Raw genomic sequence first — 19,127 nt, 5'->3', positions numbered from 1 at the left:
AAGCATGAATGGGAAAGACTTCCACCTACAAAGCTTCAACAATTAGTGTCCTAGTTCCCAAACGTTTATTGAATGTTGTTAAAAGAAAAGGTGATTTAACACAGAGGTAAACATGCCCCCATCCCAGCTTTTTTGGACGGAAGGAAGGAAGGTAGATAGGTAGATAGATAGAGATAGATAGATGTAATTATTACACTTATTTACATGATGCCTACCTCCATGATGTTCAGGCAAGTAATCAATTCAAGCTGTTTGTCCAAGAAGTTTCCCCAAAAACTGTCAGTCTTGGAGTTCCTGGAGACGGTTCATCCAGAATTGAGCATGATGCCTTCTCAAAAAGGCCCACCAGCTTTCAATCCGCTCATTGTGACTACTGGACCCAGAAATGAAGCAGTTACCGACGTGGCGGTCCATATCCGTACTCCAGTGTAGTAATCTCTGCCACTGTCCACAAATCTGCACGAATTCTGGCAGGTGTCCCCATCCTCTTCTCAACTTCGGATATGAAGTAACCAGCGATGATCTTGGGGTTGCAGTTTGTTGAATAGACATGGAGCCAAACCATGAGCCTTGAAAAGCCATCAATCGCTTCATTCATGCAAAGACCAAAAGGCTTTAGTTTGTTGTACGAGTCAACATGCCACATAAAATTAGGCCCAGGGTTAACGTACGTAGGTCGGGTCAAGCGGTTTCTCCACCTTTGTGCAATACCACAGGGGTCTAAAAACTTAAGCAGCTGTCTCACGGTACCCTGGGTCTCAGCTTGGATGCAGTGGAGATGGTGTAGTTTGTATCTGTGGAGCCTTCCCCTCCAGCTGATCCATTAGAAATGACGCTTCCTCCAGGGGGTCGGACTGATTTCTCCTCTTGTACAGTCCCATGCACTTTAAATTACGTCTGAGAATACGCATGCTTATTACAAGGCCGTCCACTGAGCTCAATAACTGTAAAACCTCACCATGTCTCAACCCAAGCATGAAATAGAAAAACAAATTGTTTAAATGAGCCGATCTATCCGTTCTGCAGACACACACCGTTTCTAAGCAATAACTTCTGGGTCAGATCGCTGGCGAAACCAATTCAGTGAAGCCCTATGAATTTGTTTGGGGGGGGCAAACTTCAGCGTGATTAAAAGGATGTCAGCCATTTTTGTTTAAATCTGTCACGTGGTATACATAATACAAATTACACAAATTAAAAGACTTGTAGACAATATGTTTATGGTTTAAAAGGGGACACAGGACTTGCTGGAAAAAAAGGACACGGACCTTACTGAAATTCTTAGCTGATTCTGGCATACAGTCAAAGATACATTTTAACTGTGGTCTAAAAAATTGTATTTCTAAATTTCAAACCAACAAACCTGACGAAAAATCTAATGCTGGTACAGATGTTACTTGTGGGCATGGCAAATGATTGCAGATCCTGGATCTGGAATTATGCACAACTATTGGATCAGTAATTATGCATAACTGACCGTGTCAGTAGCATCCCTTGGACAAGAAATGCTGAGGCAAATTTTATCCAACGGAAGAAAGTTTTGGTCAGTGCTGGTGTCCTTCGACTGCCAGACTACACAAAAATCCTTCACTCGTTATTTCCATAACCTTGTGTTGACACAGACACGGGCTTTTGGTGGAAAGAAAAAGTACCTAGCTAGAGCTTTTATTCCACCAAAATTTTGTAATGCATTTACATTTAGTAATGTTTAGATTATCACTCAAAGATAATGGTAATATACAAATAGTAAATTAGTATAATGCTCATAATGGATAGGACTATATTGATTGATACTGAGAAAGTATCTAATGATATAATGATCAATGCGCTTACAAAATACTGTCTAGATATGGCAGACATGTCTAAGCAAGAACTGAAGTAAGTGGTAGTAGCACAATTGACCCAAATTATTATTAGAATTGTATTACAATTCTTGGAGAGCTTTCCTCTAACAAAAGCTTTCTAACAGGTTAGTTACAATTTGACGTCAAAACACATGGTAGCTACCACCTGCAAATAAATGCTGGGAAGTCAATTAAATTAGGTCAAGTATACATGCGGATGCGTGGGCGCCCTATCCCCTTTTTGAGATTGTCTTTGCAGGCACTCCATTGGACTGCATCCATTCGGGTCTGCCGGTGGACACACGAGATGTACAGGTATTGCACACTGACTAATCAATTTCAGGAAACAAGTCCTATCAGCACTGCCATGGAGCGGTTGAGGGACCCCTACACGAAATCAAACCCTGTGACATGTCGTCTTGTTGGAAAGACGTGGAGACGTCCGTGGCTGGCCGGGCCTTCCGGGTTCTTCTTCACTGCTAACCAAGAGCTATGTGGGTTCACGCATCACCTCAACTCTAATGCTACCTCCTCCACCTACCGACTCCTCTCTCTCCTTCTGCAACGGACGGCGAGAATGATCGGCCTGACGAGGCTGAATGATGAAGTCTCCCATGGGTTTTAGAAACCTTCCTCTGTGGTTTTGCATTAACTGTCATAATTATTGGGATCAATGTGTATATCAATGCTTCCACTTTTGACAGTCCACAGTTTTGAACCTTACAAAGACGTGACACCTATGACGAATCTTTGTTTTTGCTGTTGCATGCAACTCTACTAATTTCACTTCTGTATTATGACTCTGCTCAGACAGCGATTGTGTTTGTCCTTGCAAATGTTTTGAGTACAACAACCTGTTATTGTTTAGACTTCAATGATTCCTCGACCCGTGCATGCACTCCCTCTCTTCTTCCACCTTTGGAATTGTAAGTGTGCGTGCAGCTGGACTGGAAAAGTACCGACAACTAGGTTTCTTAACCCCTTCATGTGTCACGTTCTCAAAAATCGCTTTGTTACACTTGTACCAATATTTCTCAGGATACAACTTCACCTTTGCCTTTTCAACAATCTAAGCTTAACTTCTTTTCTTAAGTCATTCACTGCCAGCCTTCCCCGTTAACATGGATATTTGACTTCTAAAGCCGGTCAATGGCAGTTAATGTGTTAATTCTGCCCCCTGTACCACCTAACTCCTCTTATGGCCTGGCCCTGCTATCCAGTTAGTTAAACATTTCACACATTAAGTCATGAGACCGGGAGTGAAATTGACCTTTTATCATAAGGAAAGTGTTAAACTGCAACAAAAATACATACATGGCACCAAGTATAGTGACATAAACTTCACTGCTTTAGGCACATGTGGTAGTTAAAGTCACGGATCAATTAACATCAGCATGCTTCATGAGACCTGCTGACACTGTCCTACCTGTGAACAGACCTCTTTCCTCAAACCGCTTAGATGACATTATGATTGACAACCATGACTCAGAATTCCTGTCTAATTTAGATGGTGGCGGATCTTTTGAGCTCAGGAGCTCTTGAGCTGCAGCGGACCATGTCAAGCAGGTGTCCGCACTAAGTTCTGTATCAATATGGTACTCCGGAGGGAGCTCAGGACCACCAGGTCGCCAATCCCACGTCTTGATTATACGTTTAAAAAATCATATAAATGCAAACAACACTATTAAGTACTAAGCAACACTATAAATTTGATCTGAATGTTACGCCTTGATCTAAATTGAAGTAAATTTTTCATAAACCGGTTGTAACTTAATCATTCAACAAAATTGGGAACACATACATGCACATACTGTAAATGAGGGTAAAAGTGATGAAAAGTGTCCTTTTTATTGTTATTCCTGGTTTGAGTTATTATTTTTTTGGTCAATGACTGTAGTTCCGATGCGTTGTGCATCTTGGATAAAAGATGTGCGTTTGGTGTTTCTTCGAAAGCTGATCCTGCATTATTTGCACGTACGCATGGTCTGAGGAGGTTCTAAATTTTTATGCAGAGTACAAAAAATCTATATATATATATGTTACGAACATATTGACGTACGCATGTTTGACACAAATCTGTGTGCACTCTTGGTAAATGAATGAGGCCTAATGTCCTGTTCTGTTTGTAAAGTATTAATTGCATCTACCTTACGTTTTGTTTTATGTGTTAAAGGTCCTGAGCCCCCAGCCAATAAGCTTGGAGTATATTCTATGGGGGTGTCATGTGGTGTATATTGGTATAACCTGGTGCTGATGTGTGTGTGTGATGATGTGTATTGCTTGACGTGATTAAACTGAAACGGAAATAATACAAAGGGATCACAAATATGATACACATGGTTTCATTAAATATGGTTAGCTATTAGATATATGATGACTTCACAGCACCTGAATATCATTTTAATCAAAGACAATTATTATATAAATACTGTACTTGCCCTCAGTTGATGATGTTGCTGAGTCTTCTTTAAAATAGATGGCTGTCCGATAGAGAACAGAGGCTTTCTCATCACATATTGCCTGTCAGTCAGATACCTGGGAGTGGGCGCCATGGTAACACATTTAGGGGGCTGTTCTTCCTCCCCTTCTGTTGCTCCTTTGTCACTTGCAATGTCTTCTGCATTCAGTCTTATGCTGTGTCTAATACATGTATCTGGAACATGCACCTTCCATGGACGGCTGCATTCAACGGCGTCCATTGGATGAAATGTCATCTATGAAGATCCTGGCAATGACATGAATATTAAAAAAAACAAAAACATTTTCAGTATATAAAAAGGGCTGAATGTGTTGTTTTTAAATAATTTTTACTACCATTATATACGCCTGTAAGTCACAGAGAAGTGTCAACATTGTCAGACACCTTGAAGAGTAAGATTACTGACCATTCTAACTTTAAGAGTAGTTTTATCAGGATTAGAGGGAGTTGGCAAACGGGTGTTGCGGTACAAAATTTTCTGGGGGGCTCACAACAACCGGTTTTAGACGATTCCCGATTAAGATTCCTTTAGGGGGCTGGGTCTAAAAAGTTTGCATGGTTTAAATAAAGGGTGTCCAAATTATGAACATCCATTTTCTTAGCAGCCCGCAGCATACACTAAAATGAACATTTGACTCTGGGTTCTTTATAAACGGTATCAATATCAAACCTATGAACTAAAAGGCAATGTGTGTGGAACTAATCCAGTTGACTTAACTTCATTAATTAATGTTTCAGCTAAAAGTTAAATATACCATTGTTAAACTCATCTGTTTTTATCACATCAAATGCTGTGATACTAATATTAAAGTCGGGTGCTGTCCTTTTCACACTTAAGGTTCCTAAGAGCACAATGGCCTCCATAATCCTTAAATGTACATTCTACCATCTGATGAACATATCCAGAGTGAAGGCTTGCATGTGTCAAGCAGACCAGGAGAAGCTCATCCATGCGTCTATCTCAAGTAGACTTGACTATTGTAATGGTCTTCTGACTGGACTCCCTAAAAAGCGCATTAAACAGCTGCATCTTATTCAGAATGCTGCAGCTCGGGTTCTGACCAGAACAAAGAGGTCAGAGCATATTACTCCAATTCTAAAGTCTTTACACTGGCTTCCAGTCAGATTTAGAATAGATTTTAAAGTTTTTCTACTGATCTATAAATCACTAAACAGTTTAGGTCCTGAATACATGAACGAAATGCTAATGGTATATAAACCCAGTCGGGCTCTGAGATCGACAGACTCAGGTCAAATAGTAGAGCACAGAGTCCAAAGCAAACATAGTGAAGCACCATTTAGCTATTATGCTGCACACAAATGGAATACGTTGCCAACAGAAGTGACATCAGCCCCAAGTGTGCATGTTAAGTCCAGGTTAAACTCTCTCTTTTTTCCCCATGCTTTTTAGAGCATTTCCACTTTTAAATGATATTTCTTGCACTGTGCGCTCTTTTAATTGTTTTTTTCCCCCCTTTCTTTTTTAATGATTTTAATCACGTAAAGCACATTGAGTTACCTTGTGTATGAAATGCACTATTTTAATAAATTTGCTTTAGGACAGCAGAATTTTTTTTGTAACCTTGGCCAGATCTGTGCCTTGCCACAATTCTGTCTGAGCTCTTCAGGCAGTTCCTTTCACCTCATGATTCTCATTTGCTCTGTGTGCTGTAAGGTCTTAGACAGGTGGATGGCTTTCCTAATCAAGTCCAATCGGTATAATAAAAGACAGCTGGACGCCAACGAAGGTGTAGAACTAGCTCAAGGATGATCAGAAGAAATGGACAGTACCCGAGTTAAATATGAGTGTCCAAAGGGTCTGAATACTTATGGCTGTGTGACATTTCAGTTTTTCTTTTTTAATAAATATGCAAAAATGTCAAAAATTCTGTTTTTTTCTGTCAATATGGAGTGCTGTGTGTACATTAATGAGGAAACAACTGAAATGATTTCAGCAAATGGCTGCAATATAAAAAAAGAGAAAAATTTAAGGGGGTCTGAACACTTTCCGTACCACTGTATTTATACCTGGGTCCCCCTTCCAGTGGTTTTCCAAATCTCAGCCATGCAGCCGTCTGCGTATAGCACACCACCCGCCCTTGTAGAGTTTTAGACTTTATTTTAAGGAGCGAGCGATGACTGACATTTCTTCGGTCACGTCTCGTGCCTTTTCCACTCGCTGATATGCTCGTTATCCTCACACCGTTATCCTCAGTTTTAAAATAATATTTACAATTAATTTCGATTGGGGCCAGAGAGTGATGATTTTTCTTAACATTTAATAATATTCTGCTGTCAGGTCATAGAGACAGTTTCGACATTTTTTTTTTTTTTTTTTACTGCAAACTCCAACAGTGATATGAGCACGATAATCACAAAAGTAGTATGGGTGGGTGGACTAAACTATAACGGAATGCCATGTGGACATATTTACAGTTAAATAGTCTTTTCACACTCTTTATTATAATTTAAAAAAAATTTTAATGGGTGACAATTCTGTTGTTGCAATCTTAGCACTTCTACGACTGGGTGTAATTTTACAAAAGAGGGAACTGCCATACGGTTGGGCCTTTGAGAGTTCCGCACCAATAGCACGAAGTAGTAATATAAATAATATTGCAGCATACAATTCTACATTTTGCCAATGCAGCAAACTGTATCAATGTGTAACGTGTGAAAAATATACAACCAATTGAAAAATTGAAACGAAAAACGCCGTTTGACGTGTTATAACGATTATTTTGGCATGCAGACCTAGTCTAGACACATAGCGGATAGCTACTGTTGTTTTGTCTCGTGACGCCCCGCAATTGTCAGTCAATGAATGAGAAGTTTGATGAATTAAGCCAAAGACGGACAAAGACCTGACAAAAAAAAAAAAAAAAAAAGCGGGCTAGTCTCTTACCCCAATTATCGAAGAATTTCGGCTTCGAGTGTCCATTTGTAGTGACGAGCCGTCTCGTTTATTGTGCTAGCCTCCGTCCCCCAAGCGTGTTGCGTTTACGTGCCGCCGTTTCAGTGCTGAACTGACAACGCCCGTTTAACCTGTTCTTTGCTTTCGCGATATCCGCCAAATAGTACTAAACTAAGAAACAAAACCCGTACGCTCTCAGTGTCAGCCAATTACAGAGCTATAGAGCGAGAGTGTCTCGGAAGAACACTGTGAATGATAACCAGTTAACGATGGAGTTAGAGTAAATGTATCCGAATTCCGGTTTACATTGAGGGGACCCAGGTGCGAGAGTGATGCGTGACTGGTGGAGAAGGACGAGAGCTGGGTGGGACAGAGAGAACTCTTTCAGAGCTAAATTGTACGTCGACGTCGCCGCCATATTAGATATGGCTACTTGCTTGCTGATAGCTCCACCGTGCGATTGACTTCATCAAACCTCTTTTCGTGGAGTCCTTGGTGGTCTGTCACACAGATCTGGACTTGTCTTACGATACTAAGGGGATTATTTTGGCGTGGCTTTGGCTCAGTAGGTAGAGCAGGTTGGAATCCCTTACGACTGTCCGCATGTCGAACTGTCTTTGGGCAACACACTGAACCCTAATTTGCTCCCAGTGGGCCTGGCAGGACCTTGCATGGCAACAGCGCTTGGGGCACTGTGATGCTGTAGATAAAGCGCTATATAAGTGCAGTCCATTTACCATTTATTTTTCAAAAGATATCAAATAAACGATTATTTTTTAATGCATCTCAAGATTCGAATTAACCATGCTGGTTGCATTCCTTAACCAAAGAGCATTGACGTCCCTATTATTGGTAGGCTTTTATTTTGAAGGTGGCCAGTTGGCAAGGCAGTTCACAGTTCAGTCCATTTACTTGCATTATCTCAGGCAGTGTCTCTGTATATCCACTCAACAATAACATAAACACGTTTGTTTTCGCTTACATTTTTCATGAGCTTCTCCATACAGATTCTCAGTAGAAGGAATCATGAAGTCATCTAAAACATTCTGGTAGACTGTTCCGGTGACCTTGGATTTAAGAAAGCCGAGTTTACCAACACCTGCACTGGACATTGCGCCCCAAATCATGATTGATCGTGGATATTTCGCACTGGACCTCAAGCAGCTTGGGTTCTGTTCTTCACCCGTCTTCCTCCAAACCCTTGGACCTTGATTCCCGAATGAAAGGCACACTTTACTTTCATCGGAAAAGAGGACCTCGAACCACTGGCCAACATTCCAGTCTGACTGAAAAATAACCTCTGTCGTTGAATGTGATCATTTGGGGTTGTGTAGTAGTTTTATTTAATAGTTTGGTGGTACTACTTTTCAATGTTGAAATGGGATCAGAAGTTGTTACTTTCCATAGATGCAGCGACAAGAGTCTGTTTTGTGTGACGTTCCTGACATATCCCATTTTTAATCCGTATTGTTTAGGAGTGAGTTTATGGGAATTTTAGCCTATTCTTCCAGGGGCATATTTGTGAGGTCACACAGACACACAATGATCTTCGACAAGAAAGCCTGGCTCACTGTCCACTCGAAATCTACCCAACGGTGTTCTATCGGGTTGAGGGCAGGACTCTCTGCAGGCCAGTCAAATTCATCCAGACCAAATTCTCTCCTCCATGTCTTTATGGACCTTGCTTTGTGCACTGGTGCACAGACATGTTGGAAGAGGAAGGGGTAATCCCCAAACTGTTCGACTGTCCAAAATCTTGGTAAGATGAAGCATTCAGAGTAGTGACGTCACGATACCAAAATTTGGACTTCGATACTATACCTGGATAAAGTTCCTCAATACCGGTACTGAAAAGATACAACGGCAAAAATCTAGAACGTCACTCACTAGAAGCAGTGGAGTGAAAACTGAAAAAAAATAACTTCAAATACTTTTCTATTTTAAGAATTAAAATGTTCTATTGCGGCACGGTGGCCGACTGGTTAGAGCGTCAGCCTCACAGTTCTGAGGAGCGGGGTTCAATCCCCGGTCCCGCCTGTGTGGAGTTTGCATGTTCTCCCCGTGCCTGCGTGGGTTTTCTCCGGGCACTCCGGTTTCCTCCCACATCCCAAAAACATGCATTAATTGGGGACTCTAAATTGCCCGTAGGTGTGAATGTGAGTGCGAATGTTGTTTGTTTGTATGTGCCCTGCGATTGGCTGGCAACCAGTTCAGGGTGTACCCCGCCTCCTGCCCGATGATAGCTGGGATAGGCTCCAGCACTCCCGCGACCCTAGTGAGGAGAAGCGGCTCAGAAAATGGATGGATGAAAATGTTCTATTTTAAACATTTAAATACATTTTCTAAATTAATAAACTTGAAAAAAAATCTGTAATAATGGAATTAGCCCATTCTTAATGTCATTTAAAAAAAATTAGATCCATTAGTTTTTATGTATATAAAATTGTACAACTTCATACAGTACTTGTATGATATATAGTAATTAAAGGAAAATATTACACCACCCTTGTTTCTTTTTCTTGTTCATTTTAATGCCTGGGAGCTTACCGGTAATTGTATTATTGAATGATTTTGGTTATGATCAACACCATGGAAAATAGCTAGACCTAGATATCAGGTCTTAAACTCTTATCAACTATTTTCCTTGTCATCATTATATTTGTCCAAACAAATGTACTTTCAGTTGCACAAGACATTAAAAATGAACAAGCAGCTGAAGAAAGCAAGGCGTCTAATATTTTTTTCCGTGACTATATCAATTCCACTGGGGAACAATTCGAACAAAAAATTCTGAGTTAGATTTTTATGCTGATTCAAACTAAAATTCGCATGCAGATTCCAAAATTGCAGTCAGTTTTTTTTTTTTTTCTCCACAGCTTACCGTCCGCTTCCGGGCGGCGGGAACCCGCGCCGAGTCATCCCACACCATTGATGCTATCGATCTCCTGCTGGACTCTTGTGCGCATCGAATATTGAATATCGTGTTTCGGGAACGGCACAGGAAAAACCACGTCATATAACACCGACTCTGCTCACAATTTGGGGAGTTGGAAAATGAGAGCGAGGCCTTCTCGGCCAACATCAGTGTGTAAAGTCACAAATGTGCTTCTGGGAAAATCGTCATTAATTCCGATAAACACACTCCGAACCCTTGTGGGAAAGTTGTTGTAACTGCAGAAGGTGGACCGATGTCATATTAAACCCTATGGATTAGGATTTCACTTAAATTCATATCTGAGTCAGGGCAGGTGAGCAAATACCATCGCCAATATAGTGTATTTAAATAAACCTTCAAACAAGTATTGAAACTAAAAACCACACAAAATATTTGAACAAAAAAAACAAATCAATTAGTCGGTTAAATTAAATCGGGCTCATTACTTTTTGACTGCCCCTCTTCAAGTGGCTCAAGTCGTCAACTGTGCCCCTCATGAAAAATAGTCACTTTGAGCGTGAAGACCATCAACATGAAATACAGTACCCTGTGTAATCAAACTTTATTCATATATTCTATTTGACTTCATTTATACATCTATAATTCTGTGAGGACTGTCATTGTGCAAGTGTTGATTTCTTTTGACATGCATCTGAGTGCCACCATATTGATGGGAGTCCAGGAAGACCTGCTTTGACTAAAAAAAAATACAAAATTAGCAGAAATATGAGACATAAAGAGTAATAACGTTATCCATTCAACCCACCGACTGTATGTAAATTGGGACTCGACAAAGAAGTGTGAAAACTGGAGGGACCGAACTACGTCAGTAACCCGATTTGTACATGATTACTCATCGATGTCGCTAAAAAACTTTCATCATTGTGGTGATCTTGATGTTTATTTCGGAGACTAGACCAATTTGTCAGTGGATGACACATTTTAGCGCTGCATGGATGACGGTACGCCACTCAGAAACCGACTTTGTCGCTTTCTCACTGTCTGATCTCAACGCCACATTGCGGGGGGCAAGCGGACACGGCAAATACACAACATTCTCATGTATACTGTATGTTCCAGGTGCAATACTGGTAATGAACTAGAAGTCCACACAGCGACCCTTCCTCTCCCAGTCTCCATAGCGGGTGGGCTCTGGACCTCGGGGTCCTCCCTTTTCCTTTGTCACAGGATTCACATCTTCAGGATACCCTAAGGGATGAGAAATACTTTAGTCTTTTATATTTATGTCAGCCTCACTTAAATGTGCTCGGTGCTATGCTCTGCGTACGCCCTTTTTGTTTGATTAGTGTCACTGACATTGCTCGTTAGAAAAATCACAATATTGAAATGAAGCAATATTGGGAACTTTCTTTTAAAAAAAAAAAAAAAAAAAAACATACAACAGAACATGTATTGTTGTTTGAAAGGTTATTATTTGCTCATTGTGAAATTTTGTCAACACAGAAGTTGGTTGGAAACATGATGGGGATCCTGATGGATTGATTGATAAATAGACTGATAAATCAGCTACTCTTATATGCACAAAAGGGATGCATTAAAATGGGCAGATTTTTTGGGGGGAAAATAAAATGGAATATAATGAACGTTAAAGCATATGGTAAGAGAAATAAATGAAGATAATACAGTGCAAATGCAATAAAAAAAAATTAAAAAAAGAATGAAATATTCTTACTTTCCAGAACATCCTTGGTTTTCTCCCCGTCCTTGTCAAACCGCCCCTGGGGAGTTACAGCTCTCTTCAGAGGCTCTCCATCTTTCACGGCACCACTGGCGGACCGGAACCATCCTGAGTACACCCCCCCCCCCCCCCCCCCCCAAAAAAAAAAAAAAAAACAAGTCGCGTTACGAATGATACATTTAAATCCATACGGCTTTATCTTTTAAAGACGGGCACAGTCGTAGGCAGCTAAGTTGTAAAAAAAAAAAAGGTTAAACTACAGCAGTGCATCTTGGTAATCACATCTGACTTGAATGGTAAGCAGTAAGGGATGGGCTCAATAACGTAAAAAAAGGTCACTCGCCTGTCAATGATGATTCCAAAATCAGACTCTTTGAAAGTAAATATTTATAGTTGGAAACAAAAAACGGCAAGCGAGACATCGGTTACCGATAGCGACGCTTCAGCGTTTCCCCTTCCGAGTTCGGACAATTACGCGATTGTTATTGGAACGTGTTGTCGCACGAAACACGAGTCAGGTGGCTCGTCATCATTTTTGCGACGGAACGTTCGGATGTTGTTGTAGTTTATTGCATCACCGCTAAAGGGCGACAAAGCTTTCACATGAGCTGACATGAGGAACATTTAGCACGGTATTGCAGTTTTACGAAAAAAAACCCACAAAAAACAAAACAATATCCTCAATTTCATAGAATTATGTACAGTATAACTATGGAGCGGAAAAAGAGCAAAAAAAAAACTGTATCTAGAAAATGTGGTGTAGCCTATAGGGCAGGGAACGACATTTGGGAACCTAAATCAGTAACTTAATCACCTTGGAAAGGTAAAGATAATCATGAAAAAAGGTTTTAATTCAATATAATGGAAATATATATATATATATATATATATATATATATATATATATATATATATATATATACACACACACACACACACACACACACACAATCAAGCAATTTCGGCGGTGAACAATTTAAAAAGTGTTTTTACGAGTGTCCTATAAGGCTTTGAAATTACACGCTACATCAGTAGAAATTCTACATTCGAATATTTAAATAAATCTGATTTTAGTCACTTTTTAGTTTCGCGTATTTCCTGTAATATACGTACAGGCCTATCGTAATTGTTTCGATGTATTTTTAAAGTCAATCGTTAAAAGTGGCAGTCAAATAAGACGTTCATTTTTCCGGGATTGACATTTTAAAAGGTTTTTTTTTTGTGTTTTTCTTCCGCTGTCAGTTTTTAAATTCCACACTCCATCAAATAAATATGAAGATATTCATTCGGACTCAGTCAGCTTCTGAAGTTTCACGCAATTTCCTCGGTGTCGTTCGTTTAACCGCGTATGAACTATAAATACATCCTTGGCAATTCGTCATAACTCTTTTCCATAAATTGAAATATTCCACTGATATTCCCAATATCCTGAATATCAAATTCCACCTTGTTCAAATATATACGGAATGGATATCATTTCTATTTACAAGCAAGTGGCGGATTCGTTTTTAAAAAATTATTATTATTATTATTATTTTTGATGAGCCAGAACCGCAGCCGTGGTAAAATAAACGCAATATCTAAATTCCTAAAAACCTGCAAGATAGGAAATTCAAAATGATGTCACACAGTCGCACTCGCAAGGAACCACTCAATGCTCCACCAAAAAAAAAACTGTTTCGTTATTATTATTATTATTTGGAAAACGTAACATTATTATTATTATTTTTTATTATTGCAGCGGTGTGGAACTGCATGGAATATATTTGGGTAAGTAATATCACAAGCGTGGATGTAAATTGTATTGCACGACCACATTGACGTAAATCACAATTGCAGTGTTAGACACGTTTTTTTTTTAAAAAGAAATTCTGGCTAATGACCACACTATACACAAAATGCAGTTACAGTCATGTAAAAAAAAAAAAAAAAAAAAAAATCAAGTTGTCCATTTGGGTGAATTGTGTTACAAGTGAAACAAATATTCATAGATGTGTGAAATTAAAATACTGTCGGGGTGGTAGGTTTTCAAGTGAGGATGTCAGTCTTAATAACAAGATGCTGGCTGGCCTCTAGGCCCATAAATGCTCAAATAGCCGTCATCGACAACATTCGCATCTTTTGTTGATTAACGTGTCACAAATTGGCATCAATTGAAAGGTGCTTTCGATTTTACATCGGTATCCAACGGTACGACAAGATGGAACTGGAAGTCCGTTCGAGAGTAACTGCAGACTCCTTTCAAAATGAATTTCTGCATGACGGCCGGACCATCGGGGCTACCCAGCCCCGAGAAAAGGTGGGAGGTTGCGGGAAAGTGGCTACTCGCAGGTCGACACGCTGCTCATCTTGGCGGTGTTCTCGCTCCAGGGTTGCAGGTTCTGCAAGGCGAACAAAGAGCTATTCTGCAGGCACAGCGGGTCCGGCGTCACCGGCTGGTTGATGGAGTTCTGGAAGGCCTCCTGCTGCAGCTGCACGAGGATCCGGTTGGCTTGCTGTCTCTCCGCCTCCCTCTCCTCCGCCGTCTGACGCCTGCACAAGACGCCGGGGATGCGCACAGCGTTCACGAGAAACACTGATGTGTCGCCTTTCCAATTGCCCCCAGCGTCACGTGAAATAAAGCCCTCGATTTGCGGACGTGCTCGAAATAAAAGAATAAAGAATAAAGAATTTAAAAAAGTGGTTGTTTGTTTCTCTGTGCCCTGCGATGGGCTGGCGACCAGTTCAGGGTGAAGCCCGAGGGATGATAACTGGTACAGAAAATGGTTGTCCATTTCCTCAACCTTTTGACCTTTTATTTTTTCGGATGTTCTTTTCCAACCGCAATATTCCAATTCTAACTATATGTGCTTTCTGAACGGCTGATGTCTAAATATATTTGGGGCGTTACGCTTTAAAATGAAGTAAAAAAAAAAAAAATAAAAATAGGATGAATTTCGATTATTGCGGAGGAACTTCCGATTTCATCGGCGCCGGTGTGGTCGTGTGCAACTTCCTGGATTTTCCCCTCACAATTATTGCCCACTTAAAAAAAAAAAAAAAAAAAAAAAAAAAAAAAAACAACAACGACGACGACGTGTTTTTAAAAATCAGTATCTTGTCCAAGTTTGTTTTAAGCTTAATAATAATAAATCCTATTCGTCTGTGGCGCGTAGCGGCTGTAGGGGGGCCCACCACGTGTACACATTGTAATATCCCCCCCCCCCAATATATTTGTAAATTGTAATGTCTCACCTCCATTTGGTGCGCCTGTTCTGGAACCAGGTTTTGACCTGAGCGTCGCTCATTTTGAGGGCTTTGGCCAGGGCGGCCCGCTCGGCGCTGGCCAGGTACTTCTGGCGGTGGAAGCGCTTCTCCAGCTCGCAGATCTGCAGTCGCGTGAACGACGTCCGCGGCTTCTTCTTCTTCTTCGGCGGCGTCCGGTTCTGGTAGGGGTGTCCCACGCGGCGGGTCACGGCGAGGGGCGACAGAGACACTGGACGGACCGGAACAATGAAAGAGCATAGGATAATTACATTTTTTTTTTTTTTTTTATACATTAGATTATTATTCACCTCAACTCAAACGCTTGTACGGAGAGAAACAAAAAAAATGCACTTTATGCACTGCTTCGACCAATAATAATGCTCGGTTTTGATTGACGCTGTCAGAAAGGTATTCATTTAACATTATGTAAATTGCTGAAAAAAATTAAAATATTGCACATGATTCAAATAACTGACCTGTTTTGCCCTCTTTTTCCCTCGAAAATAATCGAATGATATATGTTAGTTGAACCCATTTTTGGAACCGAAGTACATGCGCGGCGAAGTCAATCCAAATGACTTTTTTTTTTTTGTAATCAATTCATCGAAGGTAAAAATATTTTCCTAATCGGGCTTATCATTTCATCTTAACCTATATAGTCGCCAATAAACAAATCGCATTGTCATCTCTGACATAACTCTGCTTCATTTTGACGATTATTGTTATTTTAACGCTTGCAACTTTCTTTCGCATTGACATTTCAAATGTGTCGAGCAGACTTGATTTCAGCACTCCGCTATTTTATTCGATTCTACTCTATTCTATTGTACAACGTCGTTTGAACGGAATCAATTCAAACGCGTTGCACGTGACTAAAACGTGTTCAACATATTATTATTATATATTATTTTCGAGGAAAATGCCATCGGTTTTACCACATTTAATTCATGTGCAACCAAAAACGAAGTACCCCGCCCCCCCCTCTCCCGTGACCTATATAGTCGTCTGCAAACAAATCACCCAAACAACTTTTTACTTTGCCATTAACTTGACTTAGCCACGTATGCAATCTTTTTTTCCCCTTCCCTTTCTGCACGCAAACCCCCCTTTTTATTTAAATTACAATATTTATTTTTTTCGCGTGGACTTGACGTCATCGCCGCCGTGCTCTATTCTATACCTGTGAACCTGTCTTTAGTGTACCGTCTGTTGCTCTCCATCCAGGGGAAGGTGAGAGCGCTTATGTTGGTGACGCTTCCCGTTACCGGCGGCATACAAGCGTTCCCGGCGCTCACTGGCCGGTGGGCAGGCACGCGGATCACGCCGGCCGCATTCGTCCCGCTCACATTGACCCCGTGCACGTTCATGTGATAAGCCCCTCCGAGCGAGGGGCTGTTGCAGTTGTATCCGCCGCCAGCGCACGCGCAGCCGTTGTTGGCGTTACAGCTGTAAACCGGGTGTCCGTAATCCGGTTCGTGCATCCCGGGATTCAGCATGCAACTCTGCTCCACTGTGCTGAGAATCTGGTCGATGCCGAAACTGATGGACTCCTGCTGCAGATGCGCCCCAACGAGTCCGATGTGGTCCATGGCCCGCTCCGAGCATCGGAGCACGCGTCGGTCCAACCGGACTCAAAAAGTCAGCCCCGGGCGCCTGTTATCAACTGCGTGTGATTATGTCTGCGAGTGAGTGCAACATCCAGACGGCTTCTGCATCGGGACCGAACCCAACCCCCCCCCCCCCCCCCCCCCCCCACACACACACACACACACGCACACACTCACACACCGCCTCTCTCGCTCGGAGTTGCTCGAAGACATCAATCAAGACAGCAAAAGTGCGTTTTTTTAAATTATTATTTTTTTACAACCTATTTTTCTTCAGCCCGAAAAGCACAAAACAACAACACGACCTAATTGACATGTTATTGATCATATTTACCAACTGGGACAGTAGATCTATGAAAATAAAATAACAAAACTCCATTCAACCATTTTCGATACCACTAATCCTCGTTATAGGTTCGCAGGTGCAGCTTGCGCTTATCGTCAACGCAACATTCACACTTATGGTGATTTGAGCAAATTTGTTATTTCCACAGTGTGTATCAAACTACTGCAATCGGCTGGCGACCAGCGCAGGGTGTACCCCGCCTCTCGCCCGAAGATATCTGGGATAGGCTCCGGCATGCCCGCGGCCCTAGTGAGGAGAAGTGGTTTGGAAAATGGATGGATGGATGATGTATCAAACTAGTAACCCTTGACTATTGTTCGTTAGGTTCTGATTAATAACATAACAACCCCAGAGATAGGAGAACACGTCTCAAAGTCCCCAGAGTCTGCTTCCTCATGGGAAGGCTTGTCAGTGGAATTGAGGAGGTCTTCAAAGTATTCGGTCCAACAACTCACAACATCCAGAGTTGAGGTTAGCAGTGCACTATCCCCACCATACAAAGTGTTGATGGTGAACTGCTTCCCCCTCCTGAGACGCCAGATGGTGGACCAGAATTTCCTCAAAGCCGTCCATAAGTCATTCTCCCTGGCCTCACCAAACTCCTCCCATGCCCGAGTTTTTGCTTTTGGGACTACCAAAGTTGCATTCCATTTGCCCAGCTGATACCCATCAGCTGCCTCCAGAGTCCCACAGGCTAAAAAGGCCCGATAGGACTCACTTTTCAGCTTGACTGCATCCCTTATCGCTGGTGTCCACTAATGGGTATGGGGATACCTTATTGCCACAGCTCAGGTTGGCCGCCTCAACAATGGAGAGGCGGAACATGGTCCACTCGGACTCAATGTCCACCGCCTCCCCCAGGATGTGGGCGAAGTTCTGCCGGAGGTGGGAGTTGAAGCTTCTTCTGACAGGGGACTCAGCCACACGTTCTCAACAGATCCTCACAATACTTCTTCCCCCACTATTGGAGCCAACTCACCAACAAGTGGTGATCGATTGACAGCTCAGCCCTCTCTTCACCCGAATGTCCAAGACATGTGGCCACAAGTCCAGTAACAAGACCACAAAGTCGATCATCGAACTGCAGCCTAGGGTGTCCTGGTGCCAAGTGCAAATGTGGACACCCTTATGTCCGAACATGGTGTTTGTTATGAGCAAGCCGTGATGAGCAGAGGTCTAATCTATGTTTAGGAATATATATATACTGTGAGACACAGTATATTGCAACCACACACACAAGCAAAGCTTCAATTTTTTTGAACAGCTCTCCTGCTGTTTTTGCAATGTATATTGAAATAAAAATAGTTTATATAAGAAACAATATTGTATAACCGAATGTCATGCATCCAGCCTTTTTCGATACCATTTATCCTGTTCTCAGTTACAGGGAGTTGGAGTTGTATCCCAGCAAACTCAACGCTAGACAGGTTGCTAGTCTATCACTGGGTGCATATTGATATAGACAACCATTCATACTCACATTTACGCCAGCACTGAGTTGAAACTGAACCCATGGTGCCTGGTAGTGCCTGCAAACAAGTCAGGGGAATGAACCACTACACTGTAGTGACTACAGTGCACGTGTTAAAAAAAATGAAACATAAACCTTGGATATATTTGGATATTTTAAAACGTGTACGTATGGTTTATGATTAAAAGTTTTTTTTTTTTTTTTTACTAAGCTCAAAATCTGTTAGTCTGACTGTATTGACATGAAGTTGAATTGGACTCATCTTTGCATATTTGTTTTGCTTATTATTATCGAAACTATTCCAGAATTGAGCTACTCGAGACAAATTCAACAATATGAATCCCTACAAAATGAGTGATGTTTATGAAATCATCTTATGGAGCGGTTTCTATGAATAATTCATGTTCAAAGGGATGGCACTGATATGAAGACTGATGCTTTTTATTTGTACTGAGGGAGCAGAATTGAATCCTGGAATGTTTTTTTTTTTCCCATAGAATCTTTGTAGACATAAAACAAACCAAGAATGTAGCAATACTCATATATTACTAAGTGTTGTATTAATATTAATGAATATATGCAATGA

General features: G+C 41.3%; 2 protein-coding genes and 1 long non-coding RNA gene across 5 annotated transcripts in view; all 3 read right to left on the bottom strand.

Annotated features, from left to right (window-relative positions):
- The window catches only part of cep68 (centrosomal protein 68), a 30,100-nt gene extending 22,509 nt beyond the window's left edge, over positions 1-7,591 (bottom strand). The window contains exons 1-2 of one of the 2 annotated variants that reach the window (XM_061790825.1): positions 7,229-7,591; positions 4,283-4,569 (exon numbers count right to left, since the gene is read on the bottom strand). In XM_061790825.1, coding sequence (XP_061646809.1) covers positions 4,283-4,558 — 276 coding nt within the window. In that variant the 5' untranslated portion in view covers positions 4,559-4,569; positions 7,229-7,591. The remainder of the gene's footprint in view (positions 1-4,282; positions 4,570-7,228) is intronic. The other variant, XM_061790824.1, reaches the window with a different exon arrangement.
- A 3,763-nt stretch (positions 7,592-11,354) lies between these two features.
- LOC133486065 (uncharacterized) lies at positions 11,355-12,649 on the bottom strand. The gene is made up of 3 exons (XR_009790901.1): positions 12,301-12,649; positions 11,866-11,979; positions 11,355-11,381 (listed from the first exon to the last, which is right to left on the bottom strand). It is a non-coding gene; the product is annotated as an uncharacterized LOC133486065 (long non-coding RNA).
- A 1,514-nt stretch (positions 12,650-14,163) lies between these two features.
- On the bottom strand, positions 14,164-16,789 carry tlx1 (T cell leukemia homeobox 1). 2 transcript variants are annotated; one of them, XM_061790677.1, is made up of 3 exons: positions 16,298-16,789; positions 15,106-15,346; positions 14,164-14,403 (listed from the first exon to the last, which is right to left on the bottom strand). In XM_061790677.1, exons 1-3 carry the CDS (start codon positions 16,704-16,706, stop codon positions 14,193-14,195), a joined length of 861 nt encoding a protein of 286 aa, XP_061646661.1. In that variant the 5' UTR covers positions 16,707-16,789; the 3' UTR covers positions 14,164-14,192. The 2 variants fall into 2 exon arrangements, with proteins under 2 accessions (XP_061646661.1, XP_061646662.1); XM_061790678.1 differs by having other exon boundaries at positions 14,272-14,403; positions 16,321-16,789.
- Between the last annotated feature and the right edge of the window lie 2,338 nt (positions 16,790-19,127).

The sequence above is a fragment of the Phyllopteryx taeniolatus genome, chromosome 11 (assembly GCF_024500385.1).
Source record: "Phyllopteryx taeniolatus isolate TA_2022b chromosome 11, UOR_Ptae_1.2, whole genome shotgun sequence".
Taxonomy (NCBI): Eukaryota; Metazoa; Chordata; class Actinopteri; order Syngnathiformes; family Syngnathidae; genus Phyllopteryx; species Phyllopteryx taeniolatus.
This window is presented reverse-complemented; position numbering and strand designations above follow the sequence as displayed.